Source organism: Platalea leucorodia (genome assembly GCF_965183815.1).
Source record: "Platalea leucorodia genome assembly, chromosome: W".
Taxonomy (NCBI): domain Eukaryota; kingdom Metazoa; phylum Chordata; class Aves; order Pelecaniformes; family Threskiornithidae; genus Platalea; species Platalea leucorodia.
In genome coordinates this window covers 45,287,999-45,303,460 of record NC_138859.1, presented here as the reverse complement: position 1 = coordinate 45,303,460, position 15,462 = coordinate 45,287,999, and the positions used below count along the sequence as shown (strand labels likewise).

At 46.4% G+C, this 15,462-nt stretch overlaps 1 protein-coding gene across 1 annotated transcript in view; it reads left to right on the top strand.

The window, feature by feature from the left end:
* Nucleotides 1–729: 729 nt before the first annotated feature.
* Nucleotides 730–15,462, top strand: part of LOC309601813 (methyl-CpG-binding domain protein 2) — a 41,303-nt gene continuing 26,570 nt past the window's right edge. The window contains exons 1-2 of the mRNA XM_082334962.1: nucleotides 730–986; nucleotides 13,738–13,897. Of these exons, the coding sequence (XP_082191088.1) occupies nucleotides 874–986; nucleotides 13,738–13,897 (273 nt within the window). The 5' untranslated portion in view covers nucleotides 730–873. The remainder of the gene's footprint in view (nucleotides 987–13,737; nucleotides 13,898–15,462) is intronic.

Genomic DNA, 15,462 nt, shown 5'->3' with positions numbered 1-15,462 from the left:
GCGGGGGAGGGAGCGGGGGCAGGGGGACGCGGCCCTGCGGGGACGCGCTCTGGCCGCCGGCAAGCGGCGGTTCCCTGACGGGACTGCCGGGGGTCCGGCGGGGAGTTCGCGGTGCTCGGCGGACCCGCGGGTCCCGGGGGTTGTGACTCAGCCCGGTGAGGGGAGGCATCGCGGCGGCTGGAGCGCAGAGCACACGAATAAAGTGGAGGCGGGGGGCCGGGGGGTGCTTTGTTCACCGACACTTCGCAGAGGACAATGGGTGCATTCAGGCGTGGGGCAGCGCAGGTCCCCTCCTGTCCCCGTCCCGACGGGCTCCAGCCCCGCAGCGCGTCCCCAGCGCGGCCCCGCAGCCGCCGGGCCCCGCTCTCCCTCCCGCCGCGGGGACGTGACGGGCGGGTTCCCCCGGCCCCGGCACCTGCCGGCGCCGTTCCGCTCCGGGGCTCCGCCAGCCTCGCCCTCCCGGCGCGGCTCCCTCCCGGCGCGGCTGCCCGGACGCCGCCGATGGCCGCCCGCGCCCCGGCCCGCTCCGGCGCCGGCCCCGCCGCGGCCGCTCTGTCCCGCCTACGGCGCTCTCTCTATGGTCGGCGGGGGTGGCCGCTCTGGCCCCTCTAGGCCGCTGACACGGATTCCGGGGCTCGGCCGCGGAAGCGGGCGCCGGGCGAACGCTCCGCCGGCTGCGCGCGCAGCCCGCGCTCCTGGCGCCGAGCACCGCGCCGCGGCCGCCATCGCCAGGGGGTCCCGGCCCCGGCCGCGTCCGGGAACAATAACGCTGTTGTTGGGAGCGCCGGGGGCTGGGCGCCGGGCGAGACCCTTCCCCGCTCCTCCCTCCTCCTCCGCCGCCGCCGCCGCCGCCGCGGGCCCCGCGCCCGGTGCATGGAGAAGCAGGGCAGGATGGACTGCCCCGCGCTGCCCCCGGGCTGGAAGAAGGAAGAGGTGATCCGCAAGTCGGGCCTCAGCGCCGGCAAGAGCGATGTCTACTACTTCAGGTAGGTACCGGCGGGGCCGCCCGGCCCGTGACAGCCCGCTCCCCCGGCGGGACGGGGCCGGCCCGGGCGGGGACCGCCGCCAGCGCTCCTCCGCCTTCCCCCGCGCCCGGCCCCGCAGCCGCCACCTGCTCCCCGAGCTCCCCCCTGTCAGGGCCGGCGCGGAGGGTCGGCGTTGGCGCCGGTCCCGCTCCCCGCTCCCCTCCCGCCGCCCGCCTGTCAGGGGCCGCGGGGAGTCCCGCTCCCCTCCCGCCGCCCGCCTGTCAGCGGCCGGTCCCCTCCTGTCGCCCGCCTGTCAGGGAGGCGCCGCTCCCCTCCCGCCGCCGCTCGCCTGCCGGGGGGCGGCCGAGGGGCTCGCTGCGCTCCCGCCGCCCGCCTGTCAGGGGCCGCTGCGAGGATGGGGCCGGTCCCCGCCCGCCTGTCAGAGGGCCGGTGCCCTCCCGCCATGGCCGCCCTGGCAGGGGGTGAGGCCGGTGCCCTCCCGCCATGGCCGCCCTGGCAGGGGGTGAGGCCGGTGCCCTCCCGCCATGGCCGCCCTGGCAGGGGGTGAGGCCGGTGCCCTCCCGCCGCCTCCTGTCAGGGGCCGCTGGGCGGTGGGGGCCGCTCCCCTCCCGCCGCCGCCCGCCTGGCAGGGGCCGTTGCGGGGACCGGCCCTGACGGCCGCGCTGAGGAGAGCGCCGGGGCCGGGAGAGGAGCGGGCGGGCGGGCGCCTCTCCTCGGGCAGCGCTCCGGGGCGGCCCGGCCCCGCGGGCGGCGGCGGCGGGGATCGGTCGGCCGCCGGCTGCGGCGTGGGGGGCCTCGGGGAGAGGCGGCCGCAGGGCGGGCTGGAGGCCAGGCCCCCCCGCCAGAGCTCCTCCTGCCGCGTGTGCAGGAGCCCCGGGCCGCCCGCCGTGCCCCCGGCTCGGGAGGAGCCGCCGGCTGGCTGTAGCGATGCTCCCTGGGTCCCTGCCTCCAGCGGGCGACTGCCAGGGCCGGCGGCTGGGCAGGCGGGGAGCTGGCAGGGCTCGTACGGGGCCCCTCAGCCCCTCACCCCGGAGCGGGGTGCTCCTGCAGGCTGGCCCCCGACGGCCCTCCCGAGCCTGGCTTTTCGGGAGAGCAGGATCAAAGAGAACCACCCCCCCCCCCCGCATTTAAACTAAATCAGAGTTGCCATGATCCGTACCCAAGACGTCCTACCAAAATAGTTAGGTCATTGGCGGGGGACACACGCACCCCACACTGAATTAATTAGGAAGCTTACCATTAGTAACAACAGTTGAAATTGTAGCAAAGTTAAAAGCATGTGAAAATTGGAGAAGTCTTGCCGCTGCTAAACGTTCTCGTTATTACTGCACAGGTTATAGTAAAACCAAGAGAAGCAACAGCAACCTAATTTTGTTTCACCCTCCCGCTTGCTTTCAGAAACGGAAAAGGTAGTTCTTTTCTCAAGGCAGAAATCAAATAAATTCTGAAGGCTTGCTCTTAGGCCATGCTTCTGTAAGTCCAGCCTGCTGCACAGCAGAGGAAGCTGCCTTCTGCAACGGCTAACCTCTTACCCACAGCACCTCTATTTATAGCTCTATATGCATCTGATGAACCACACCTGAAACCTCTCCCTAACATTGCTCTTTCCGAGCAGGCCTAGCAGTCTCTTTTTTTTTTTTTTGGCAAGGAATGGACTCAGTCTTTCTGCTGCCCGGCTGGAGGAGGGAGAAGCCGTGCTTGCTCCCCCTCAGATACCAGCTAATGGAAAAGCCGGTTTCTGTCAGTGTTGAATATATGGCATCATTTGACCCATCACGTGTCGCTGCTAAAGAAAATTAAACGTCTGATGAAAGGATCGCTAGCTGTGGAGGAGGAATGTTGATTTGTCGTGAGCTTTTTGAATGAATCCGATTGAAAACTTTTTTAGACAAGTTCTGGTTTTGTCTTACCGCCTTTGTCTGACTCGCGCTCCCAACCGTCTGCTAATATTGCGGCAGATGATTGGGCAGCATCTGGCATCGCTGTCTGTCTCTCTGCATCTGCCTTCCCTTTCTGCGGTGCTGCCTGGTGAAGCCTGTCTGAACGACTGCGCTTGAGTCTACAATCCGAATCCTCTTTTCTGGATGGGTCCTGGTTTTCTGCAGATAGCTAAACTGAACTTTCTGCCTAGGATTATTCTTTCCAGAATTAAATGCCAGATGTTTCTCAAGCCAGGCAGTCGCTGCTGACTCTGTTGGAATATATTTACCGTAGGAAGCTCAAGTCACTTCAGCTGTTTGTTCAGAATGACCTGTTTTAAAAACCCTTGAGTTTAGCCGTGTGTTTGTCCCATCAGAATATAGGGGTGTCAGTGCTTTATGCAGTACAGGTCCTTAATTAAGCTATGAAAACATGGGGAAAATGCAGTCAGTTCTAGTAGTTCCAGGTTTTAGTTTTTGCTTTGCAAAGAATGACATGTAACCTCATGAAGTTCATTAAGGCGCCTTAGTTAGCTGACTAAAAACCTGAGGTTTGGGTTTTTACGATTTCTTGAGGCTAGAAAAAAACCAAAAGGGATTGAACAAAGCTTCATTTACTGTGACGGTCTAAATAATAATAGTTATTAAGAACAACTCTTGCTGGATTAGTACGTGTTGCAATCTACCTTATTTGCATTTTGAAATTTGCTTGTTTCAGGACTGCTTTATGGTATTTTAACTCGTCACGCTTTAGGAAGATGTGAACCAGTTGCTCAGATAAAGTGAAACGCTTCCAGTAGTTTCTGGCAGGGTGTTTTTTGGCCCTCTTCACATAGATCCAGGAGTCTTCTGACCTTTGTGATTATCATAAAAAAGCTGTTAAAAGTGGTGGAAGTACTTCACAAATACTATACTAGATCAAAACGCAGCTTTTGAGGTTAGCCCCTTCTGCGTAATGACCTGAGCCTTCATCCTTCAGATTTTGCCGCTGCCGTTGCCTAAAACCCGGCGAAGAAACTCTTTAACGCAATTTTTGTTGAAGATGCAAGACTGTAATCTGCTCATCACTGACTCCAGAATTCTGTCTTTTTAATGTGGGAAAGTGGTAGGAATAAATGTTTCAAATTTTAGGACGCCTTCCAGCATGGTTAGCAGTGATGCAGAGCTTCTGCCAAACAACCGCAAAATTGAAACTAAAAACTTACCAGGCAACTCATAGCTTAGAGTTTGTTGATTTCACTACAGATTACAGGTTTGGAAAAATAAGTAGTCATTTATGTCTAGAGAAATAACTTCTGTTCAGTAACAGGACTACTTCTGCACAACCAAAGTGAAACAAATAAAAAATGTTTTTATGGCTGCAGGCAGGACTGGCATAGGAAATTTATCTTCTTTTTTTTTTTCTTTCCTCCCTTTTCATTCTGTTATAGCTATGAGGCAGATTTCAGCACTGCTATATTTAAAACAAATGAAAATCTGTTTTGATCCAGTAAGTAGAGCAGGCCAAATACATCCAAAAGAGTTATGTCACTCTCGCTCTGTTGGAAAAAAAAAAAAAAAGAAGAAGAATGTTAATAAGCACTACGTTGTTAAAATATGTAGTTGGGTACAAAGTGGGTTTTGGTTTGTGTGCCTTAGACAGACTAATATTCCCTAAAAGCCTGCATCGTCAGGATTTGGCATGACCACTTCAAGAGCAATACCGCACTTTTTTGGCAACCGTAGGACAATGATGAAAATGTACGTTGCATTTTAAGTTTGTACATCTTCAGAATAAGTCCCTTAAACTTCCAATTGCTTAATTTCCTACAAACAGTCAGAAGAAATAGATCTCCATGCGTGCCTTGATTTGGGGATAGTGGGCTTGCGCAGGTGACACCAGAGGCCTGGCTTGGCTTGCAGAATCCTCGCTAATGGTGCTGGGGGGAAATCTAATCCTTCTAGAGCCGAGTCTGAGGGAGGAGAGAATTACTGTATTTAGTAATATAAACTTATTTGATCTAGGGAATAGTGCGTTAAAAATCGTGATACTGAAGGGAGGACAAATGCCAAACCAGCACAGCGTTCTCAGAAAAAAATCCTCGGTTTAGACTTTAATCCCCACAGCCGGGAACTTCCTGGAAGGGTGTACGGGCAATAGGGCCTGGAGCTGGGGTGCGCGTGGTGGCGACTCCAGGTGCTCCGTCTCCAGAGGGAGGAATATTCACGGTGACAATGATACGGCTTAAAGTCACGAAGAAGAAGGTTATGACGGCGCGGAGACAAAGCAGCGTTCTTTTGAATCAGTTTGAGATACATAGCAACTTCCAGGAATATATGTGATCTTTTCTAGTTTAAGGAAGGCAGGAATTCTCTGAAGACACCGTCTTGTCCATACTATAAAGTGAACGCTCAACTTACAGCAAAGGCGAGCTGGAAAGTAATTTTTGGTCATCCTCGAGAAGAAGAAGTCCTCTTTCTGAGTGGTTTGTCTGCCTTTGCGACAAAGTCCTTTATAAAGTCCTCCCCGTATCTGCAGAGTGATAATCGGAGAGTGTTCTTTCACTTTGTTTACAGACAGGGTATTACGTTGAAGGCTATACGTCTGATTTTCCGTTTAAATCAAGCTGCTGTGCTTGTATGCACCACATTTCCAATTTGTCGTAACTGTTGTTATCTTATTGTTATCTGAGAAACTGTACCTACACGAAGAGCAATTTTTAAGCGACTCTCCTAGTAGTAACCTATTTATGTAAGGCCTAATACTGCAGTAAACTGGCATCATGATTTTTTTTTAAGTATTATTTATTGAGTGTACTGTGAGGTAGGGGGTGCTGCTGCCCTGTCGAAAGACTCGGTCATGCTTCCAAAGTCCTGCAGAAGTCTGAGTAAAGTGGGAACTTTGAACATGGGTATCTCAGCTTCTGCTTTTTTTACCCCTTCTTTTTGTTGGTAAAATCCCTTTAGTGTATATAACCCCCTAGAGCGTTTACCTGTTGAAAAATGTTTCTTAAACTCTGGCATGAAATTACTTCTTTCATAGCAGCAGCAAGTTAATATTCTGGTTTGATGCATTTGTTCTTCGTGGGAAAAAAGCAAGCAAGAACCACTCTGCTGTTTGCTAGTCGAGATGAAAAAAGCCAAGTAGTTGACACCGCTTTCAGTGGATTCTAATAGGCTGTTAAGTTTAACTACAAAAGCTTTTCCAGTATAGGTGCACCCACGGGGCAAACAGACGTCCCTTTGAAGTTTGTTTTGTGGTTTGACAGTAAGATAAATGCCGGAGAGTTTCCAGTGACGGTAGAATTAGTTTAATTCTGTGCGCTTTTTTTTGGCCCTTTTTTTAATTTTATTTTTAGGGAGACCTTTATCTTTAAAAATGAGCAAGTCGTGACTTCCTGAGTGATGCTCAGTTGTGCTTGTGTTATATGGAGGCTTATTGGTTTCTTGTTTCCAAAGGTAATTAGAGCATAGCACAAGTCCTAATAGCGCGGTCTAAATTTCGAGAATGTACTTCACCTTCTGTGCAAGAAAACACTCGCTGCCATTACCTGCCTGTTAATTTCTTGGTGCTGCTCCTATCGTATCTTTTTTCTGCAGTGCACCCCGGCCTTCGTTGAGGAGAATTTTCGGTTGCCACCTTGTTCTTCTCCTCCCTTCTGAAAGTCTGCACCTTTTCTCCTTCACCGCTCAAAACTCTCCTGCTTTTCTGAACTTAAATGAAAACCAGCACGAGGCCAATGATAATAACAAACAAGTTAGCCCAAGTTTTCTTGTGTAGGCTTTCTCTGATGATCTTTAGGTTTTAGTTTGAATATTTTGGCTGCCTTTTGTTTTGCCTGTTGGAAGGAGAAAGTAAAAAAGAAGTTTAAGTGGAACGGGCGTTATTTTGTATTTCCACGGCTCAAGTACTTGCATTGATCTCTGAAAATGCATGGTAACAGTCTCCCCTACTTAAGTTTGGGGCAGCTGGTTGAACCGTGCTGCCTAATAGGGTCTTAGTATGTAAAATAAATTTATTTTCTTTATAGGGTGAATTCATCCCTGTGCCAAACCATCGTAATGATTATTACGAAGTCATAGTGGTAACTCTGACTTCTTTGTACAAGGGCACCATGAATCAGCCCTCTGTCCCAGCAAAGGAGCTCATCAGGTTGTTTAGAAAACAGAAACGGATTCTGATAAATGAATCCAAAAGATTTCCATAAATAGAAGATCAAATAACAATCTGGAAATTAACCTTTTGCAGTTTATTGGTGTCAATTCCTGTTGGTGATTTAGTGTGGTGGTATAAACTATACGTAGTATTGTGTAAAAAAACATATTTTCGTTGCAAGTGAAGTTAGATACCAAATGCTGAACCCCTTTGAAGGCATGGAAACGTATTATGTTATGCCATTCACGTAGTGACTTCTTTACCGAATCTTTGAACATCTTAGAGTGTGCGTTTGAGCATTTGCCAACAAATCTTTGAGGAAAGCTATCTCCAGCAGTAGAAGAGCAATTTTGATATCGTGGTGAACAAGTCTGTCGCGTTCCCTTCGAGGTCAGCTACCTGGGAGGCTTTAGTCAGCAGCTCTCCAGTGTTAGGTTCCCTTGAAGGGAAGATCAAACAACTGTGGGATTTCTGTGGTCTTACTTACGATTGCACTGTGAAATGCTCGGATATATTTTCAATCTCCTTTACTTTCCTGGGCTTTGTTCCCAACCTGTGGAGGGGAGCGATTGGTAGAAATACTTTGCCTTGCTCTACCTCTGTTAGGTAGCCAGATTAAGGTGTCTTTAATCTGAGTTGCCTTTTCCATTTCGCATTTTTCTTCCTCTTCATGGGTGTGTGGCTCTAGGTCAGACTACAGCCTGCCAGATGGGATCCGGAGAAAACGGGAACCGTGCGGCTGTTGGCCACCTTGGGATAGGTGACGTGACTGATCGGTTTAGACTGACCCTGCAGTGCTGTAGGAGAGGGTGTAAATAAATACTAAATTAAGGGAATGAACTGTAGTTTGAATAGCCATGAGATCACACCTTCTCTTTCTTCAGTTTCTTCTCATTTCAACCACTGCTGCAAAACTGTGAAGCTGGAGCTGCTTTGAAAAGCCAGACATTTTCAACTTGGAGAAGGCAGCCTGTTTTCCCTGTTATCATCTGCTGTTGGAGCATCTAGCTTGCTGTGGTTGACGTTCTCCTCAAAAATCTGTTTGATGGGGAGGGCCAGCAAGCAAAAACTTTAAAAAAAAAAAAAAAAAAAAAAAAAGGAAGTTTGCCAAAATGTTTTTGAAAGCAACCGAACCCAGAAATGTCTGCCAAGAAGATCAGTGTTTTAATAAGCCACGCTACTGTCTTGCCCGTAAGCTTGCTGTGCATTTTGAACTGGGGAAGGGGGGCAGATAGGCGAGTTATCGAGGAGGTTTTGCTCTGCGATCAAATTCAAGGTAACTTCCTTGTACGTTAATTAGCTGGCTCTGCCGCTTCACAGGAAACATCTGAAAAGTGGGGTTTTTTTAATAAAGTTCCTTGCGAGCTCATTATATAACATAATGACCTCCAGCCCGCTGAGAACTTCAATTTGTGCAGTATGTGAATTTGCACAAGCGTATAGCTGGAGGTGAAGGGCTGTGTTCTTCATTTAATCTTGGATAAAGTCATTTGAGCCTTGATAGTATCACTGAAAGAATAGTTTGGAGATGTTGCTGCACGTCACCTCTTCTGAGGTGTGCTGTTTTTTGGTAACCGGCTGTGTCGGAGAACGTTGTACGGTGTTTAATTTGACAGGATAAAGTGCTGATCCACATGTCAGCTATGGTAGAACTAAGTCAGGTGCACTAAATGTAATATTCCTCTGTGGGAAAAAAAAACAAACCAGAAACTTCTAATTGAAGTTAACACATTTTTTAAAAAGCTTTAGAAAGTTAACTGTCTTTAGGTAAGGCTAAATATTTGTAACTCTTTTAGTTAGTGCTTATAAAAGTAACAGTGTTACACCAATCTGCTGTTGAAATTGGATGTGGAGATATTCCTGTGTAATCCCACATTGATCTTGCAATCCTAAATTGTCTCAGTGTTGGGTCGCGCTGCAATTTAGTCGGAGCAGAGGCTCCGCTATGTCACAGCACCCTGAAAGAGCGCTTTCACTTGCTGCTTCTTGCATGAAAGAAGTCAGTGTAAAATTAAGGAATGTGCAGAACATGTGGATGAGGGCAAATTTTACTGGTTTCGCCCATATCTGTGTCACATTTCCTTAAAATAATGTAGTGGTCCACGCTTCTGACTGTTGCAGCAGTTGAAATTTTAGAGTATGTGAACTCAGAGCAATGCATTTTAAAAATCCTCTTCAGCAAGTGTGACTTCGAAGTCTGAGTTTCCTTCAAGGTCCCTTTCGGTTTGACTTCTGCGATATCTCCGGAGTATCATCCAGAGTGCCTTCTCAGAGAGAAGAAAGTGCTTACTTCTCCTTCTGCCTTTCTTTTCTACTCAAAACTACGTTTGAACTTAAACTTGGTTTTAACACCTTTAGAAAAAAAAAAAAAAAAAGAACATGCTGTTTCTTAGTTTCAACCAAGATGTGTAAGTAGCAGGCTTTTATGTAGACGTACTGGTTTAAATAGGTTCTATAACCTCACTCTTTTCCATTAGTGCATACTAATTATTTAATAGATGTTCAAATAAAGCCTCTGCAAATAAGCCTTTTATTTGACTTTTACCTCATGGAGCTTTCTCTGCAGGTAAGAGAAAGCTTTGCAGCAGGAGCAGGTTAGAGATTGAAGATAATCTGGGAATGATTCAGAAATTAAGGTATTACTTTAGTGATTTGACAGCCTGCACTTTGAGGGTAGAAAATGGAAACAACTACAGGACTGGCAGTGAAAAAAAAGGGAATATATGTGAAAACTAATCTAGGTGGGGTGGAAATAAAGTTTGGAGTTTATTCAATTCCTTCCAGCTCGTGTATTCATCTCTCTCTTAGAACAGGGGGAAGGTCTGACATATGAACTGACGAGTCTGGAGGGCGTTAGAAAAAATTGCAGCCTTGAAACTGAATGGAAGGCCAGTGGGTATTTTGTTTGCCAGCTCCTGAGGTTGAACCAGAAGGCTTACGGAGCATGTACTTTCTCCGGTATTTTGACATCATATGAATTTGTTGAAACTCTGAAATGAAGAGCAATTAAGGATAGGGGCTTTTGTGGAAAACGGAATGAAATGAAATGTAGTTTCCTAGTAGAATTCACTAGATTTTAGAGTTTGTGCCAAAATAATGTTCTGAAGTAAGCAGAAGGAATGCTACTCAGTCTGTCGGACTTCAGTGAACTGCGCTTTCAATTGTGTGTCCTTAGGTTTCACTGAAGCTGGAGAACAGAAAATGCTACAGGTTTTGTAAGATGGTTAAGATAGGGGGTAAAGAGGAGACAAATAATAGGTTATGATAAAACATGGGCTTCTTGGTTGTCGTAAGCTACTAATGGAGTTGCATGGATGATATTCTTGGCACCAGTCTGTTATTAACGTCTGTTAATTTGGATGCGCAAGCGGCGTGTGCTGGTTCATACCTGGGACATCATCAGAACAAGTGAGGATCAGAAAATAAGCAGGAGAAATTGGGTGACCTCGAAGATAAGGGGATGATTCAGGATGACAATAAGGAATAGAAGACTATGCCCTTAAGGACTAAGAAGAAGAATTTCTGCTTTTTGTCAGAGAGGGCAGATGGTTGGTTCACCGCTTGGAAGGAAGAGACGCATTGACAACAATATGAATGTAGTGGGATGCAGAGGAGCGACACATTTCTGCGGGGACGGGGAGGTACTGGGGTCCCCGAGTGCCGGCTGGAGGCAGCAACATCTGGAAAAGGAGCAGGACGATGAGAATGCATGGCGGAATAAGGGAAATGTAAAAAAAGTCCAGAATTAGTACGTGACTGAAGTGGGAAGCAAAGCTAAGGTGGACGGATTCCTCTCTGCCGGCCTCTTTTGTTTGCTCTTGTCATGTCAGGTCAAGGACAGACGGAGCAAGTCTACCATCCTTCACACCAGCGTGGGAAAACATGGAAGCAAAAGCTATGGGACAGAATGTCAAACACTTTTTACTAAAAAAAATGCCTATTTTCAGTTGCTTCTTTTTTGTCTTGGATTATTTTTTAATTTTTATATATATATATTTTTAATCTCAGCACAAAAATGCAGTTGTTAACGCTGAAATTAAGGTGAAACGAGGTATTTTGCTGATGGATTGCAGTCTGTCCCTGCTAAGAGTTTCACCGTTAACTTAAATGGTAGCTTTTGTGCTGTGGATTGAAACAGCCTTGAATACCAGCCCTGCCGATGATCCATGCGGATACTAATATGAAATATTGGATCATTGATTTGATTTGCTTTTGGATTACTGAACAAAACAAACAAAGACACCCCCCAAAATGGTAGATGTGTAAATAATAGAATTTAGGAATGTTGGATGCATTTATGAAGTTTGCTGTTATTTGTGAAATCTGTTTTCGGAGTTCTACAGGAAGAATTTTTAGTGAAGCTGGGCTGATAACTGCTCACTGCTGGAATTTTGGAGACCTCTGAGGCGTACGTGAAGCAGTTCTCTCCAAGGAACCTGAAGAGGAAAGCTCGTAAAAAGAGTGCTGTCTTGATGACGCAGTCCGTTAGCTTCTTACAGAAGGTGGTGAGATGGGAAAAATGAAAGACAGCATGCTTCATCTTCGGTACCAAAATTAGGATATAATAGAAGAAGGTGTAGGATGTCAAGGTTCTCTGTCCTTTTAGTAGTTACTTAGCTATGGATTAAAATGACCGAGTATATACAGGTTTTAATTTTTAAGAAAAGTGTCTGGAACAGAGAATATTAACGCCAACTTCAGGTTTGCTTATAGGCATTGTTTTCTTTCATTCAGTGTTTTATGTTCGTTAGGAAAGCTGGGAAAGCAATTCCTAACAGGAGGCCTTATTCAGTAAATTCAGTCCTTCCAGTCTGTTAGGAAACAGGGACATTTAGCTAGGCAGCCAGCCATTCTTGAGAAGGTTTTATCCTGAACTTTTCCTACAGGTGCCTGAATAGGAAGGAAAGACAAAGGGTCAGATTATTTTAACAGCACATTTACTTGCCGCGCGAAAGACTTGCTCCGTCTCTGACCTTCAGTGCAGAATTCTTCCTACTGTTAACAAGCCAGGGTGTTAATCTCCACTATCTAAAATAAAACGGGCGTTGTGTTTAGTTTGGCTTATAGCGCAGCTTCAATTCTTGGTTTACGAGAAGGAGAAAAGAGTTTTGTGGCGGGGTGTGTGTGTGTACGTATGTGTGGTGGGTTTTTTTTCCCCTCCCACACCCATCCTTGAGGAGGTTAGCTTTAGATTGTGATCTGTTTTAAGTCTTTTTCTCCCACCCTTTACCTCTTGTTAATTATGTCTTTCCATATTTCTGGATTCATTTAAATGACTTTGAAAAATGTTTGGCTTAATTAGCTTTTTTCCCTGGAATTCAATACGTATCCTTCCATGGGGAAGTTCTTGCCTCAAGGTGTTTTTAAGTGAGAAAAAAAAAAAAATTTTGAAAAGTGAAGAAAACAAAAATCTTCAGTAGTTTTCCGCAGAAAGGAAGTGGCGTGAAAAACTCTCTGAGCTCAGTTAACCTTTTGGGTTTCAGCAGTGGGAAGATTTCGACACTTGGCTTGTTTCGCGGGATAGAAATTTGCGTTAGGCCAAGGGACCGTTGGCTTCACGTGACGGGTATTTAGCCATTTTCAGGGCTGTCTATACTGAGAGGCTATCACAAACTGGTGTTGCAGCCTGAGTTTCCCATAGCAATTCTTGATACTTGATTACCTGCCGAGCTTTTAAGGCTGGAGGCAGCACCGTTGTCCCTTAGCGTGAAAAGAACGTATAGAACTTCGTGTCAGTAAGGTGCGTATTAGCGGTGACTTGCACGCAGGGCATGCAGACCGGTTAGTAAGCATACACGAAGCCCTGGTGACGTTGGTGAAAATATTCGTGGGTTAAATGTATATTTAGTGCAGCCAGTGTGTGCACAACATGTGTGACTGTGTTCGGGACGCTTGAGAACGAAGTAGAGATGAGGGGATAGAAAGTTCTGGGATGTAAAGATTGGTTGACATACGGCTTCCCTAGGATAACTGGGAATTGGATATTTGCTGATGTCACTCAAAAACGTCAGATGGGACTTTGGGGTAATAATAATTCCATAATTCCAAATGAATTCTAGTGTAAATAACTGCCCTAGAACTGATTTCATTTGTTATGGTGGGATCTATATACACAATTGCAGCTTCGGACCTGTTTCCTACTCTGCATCATCTTGCTTGCTGCTTGCTTGCTTGTTGCTCAGTTGCTTATCTGGCTTTGCTCACCAGTCTCAGTGGCTGAATAGCTAAGAGATGTCACGGCACCTCGAATCCTAGTTCTGTGCATCTGCGTAACGCCCCGCTGTTCGAGAGCTGAGAAGGGTTGCTGTTGAGTCTAGGTTGGCCTTAGCTAGCCATCAGTTTAAACCTTGGTCTTTACATTTGTGCAGAGAGGGTCCCGCACTTGGCCACAGGCCGACATTTCCACTCGTTACACTGGAGTTTGGTTTAGCTGTATGCTAACCCAGCTTCCCACGGTGCAGCGTACCCTAGCGTCCAACAGCCCGCCATAAATGAAATCCTGCGCAAAGGATGGGAGCGGATATGCGGAGGTTGGGCAGGTATACCATCGCTAACCAACACATCAATGAACATGCCACATGGAATAAAGATAACGGAAACTTTTTAGATGTTTAACAAGGTATAAAACCTGTTATAAGAAGTCAAGGTTGTATCCTCTTGTACAACAAAACATACTAAAGTGTTTTCTTCTTTTTAGTCCAAGTGGTAAGAAGTTCAGAAGCAAGCCTCAGTTGGCAAGATACCTGGGAAACACTGTTGATCTCAGCAGTTTTGACTTCAGAACGGGAAAGATGATGCCCAGTAAATTGCAGAAGAACAAACAGAGACTAAGGAATGATTCTCTCAATCAAAATAAGGTTTGTTAGTAAATACTGTGTTTAAGGATATCCTAAGAATTTCCTTTCCTGTAGTTCATTTAGCAATTTCTTTTCTGCTTAAAGCAGTCCGCTTCTAAGATGTACGTGTATGTTTAATTTTTAGTAGTGGTAGAGACGTAACGTTATAAATAGAAGGAATACTCTGCTACTACCAAGAAAATATCAAGGTGAGGTTAAGCATGAATCAAAAGTTTGAGTAATTCAGGAGCTGGCTTGGGACTAAGAACCTCAGTGCTAGTCATCTACCTGAATGATATTCTTCTAAATGGGAAGAGTTAGGACTGTTGACACCAAGAGATTCTCCTGTGCAAGGCTTCAAATTGCTATGTTCATCTTCCTGTTCTGAGATGAAATAGTTCACATTTTTAACGTGTGCAATATGTGCCAGGAAGCTTGTTTTCTGAGGCAAATGTATTTATCTGTACAAATCTGGATGTCTCCGTACAGCTACGTAGCTTAACAAGGCCAGGTGTTTTTCTGTTTAAGATTGGGCCTTTCTCGATTGATCTGATTGTTCTCGTGTTGCCTGTTTCTTTTTGCTCAACAGTGAATACTGAAGAAAATGTGTATCGTAGATTAAAAATAAAAGGCTGAAGCATACAGAAGTGAAACAACTGCTGTAACACAGAGGGACATGACAAATAACTTTAGCTGACTCTCAGATAATATGTTCCTGGACAGACTTTAGAAACCTCATACAACAGTTTGAAAGGATTTCTGTAACAACCTGCAATGTTTTCTTTTTAAAGTGTTTTATTCTTCAGGATTTCATAACTTACAGTAGTGTATGCAAATAACCTAACAAGTTAGAGCTATGTCTTGTGCACTGATGTTGTTTGTCATTTGTCGTTTGTAATGCGTGAACCACACATTTCGTGCTGATTTCTTTTTATTTAAAGCATGTGTTCAAATTATTTAATGTTTTCTTCCCACAGACATGAGGCTTTCAAGGAATATAACATTTGAGGGTAGTCCAAGGAAAGGTTTTGGTTAGGCTTTTTGCGTGAGCAGAAGTTACAAAATTTGGTATCTAAAATCTAGATGAGTCTGTGCTCACTTTGTATTCCTGTGGTCTTAGATTACTGGAGTCTTGCTCGCAGTAGCTCTGTTAAATACAATACACTAATAAATAACATTTATTATTTCTAAGTGACTGAATCTGTAACTCAGGAGCTTTCAAGAATTTCTGCAGCGTTCCTGAGACAGTTAAAAATGAGATCTCAACTTATTCCTGAATTTTATGTTTTGTTCCCCAGACGCTGAGAGAGATTGGTTGTAGTTGTCTTCTAGTCCGCCTCGCAGCTGTGCTGCTGGGGGGCCGTAAAAGACAGACTTGCACAGGCAAGTTTGTGTATCAACTTGCTCCTATTTTATGGGTTGTTTGTTTTTGCACAAACAATTTACCACAAAGATTCTAAATTCTTTGGCTCCCCTTATGTTTCAAGAAGGAATATCAAAATATACTTGAGTCGTCTTCCTCAGACGTGTCTAGGCAGTGAGATTTCTGCAGCTGGTGGATGGAAATGCCGTCTTGCCATACGTCT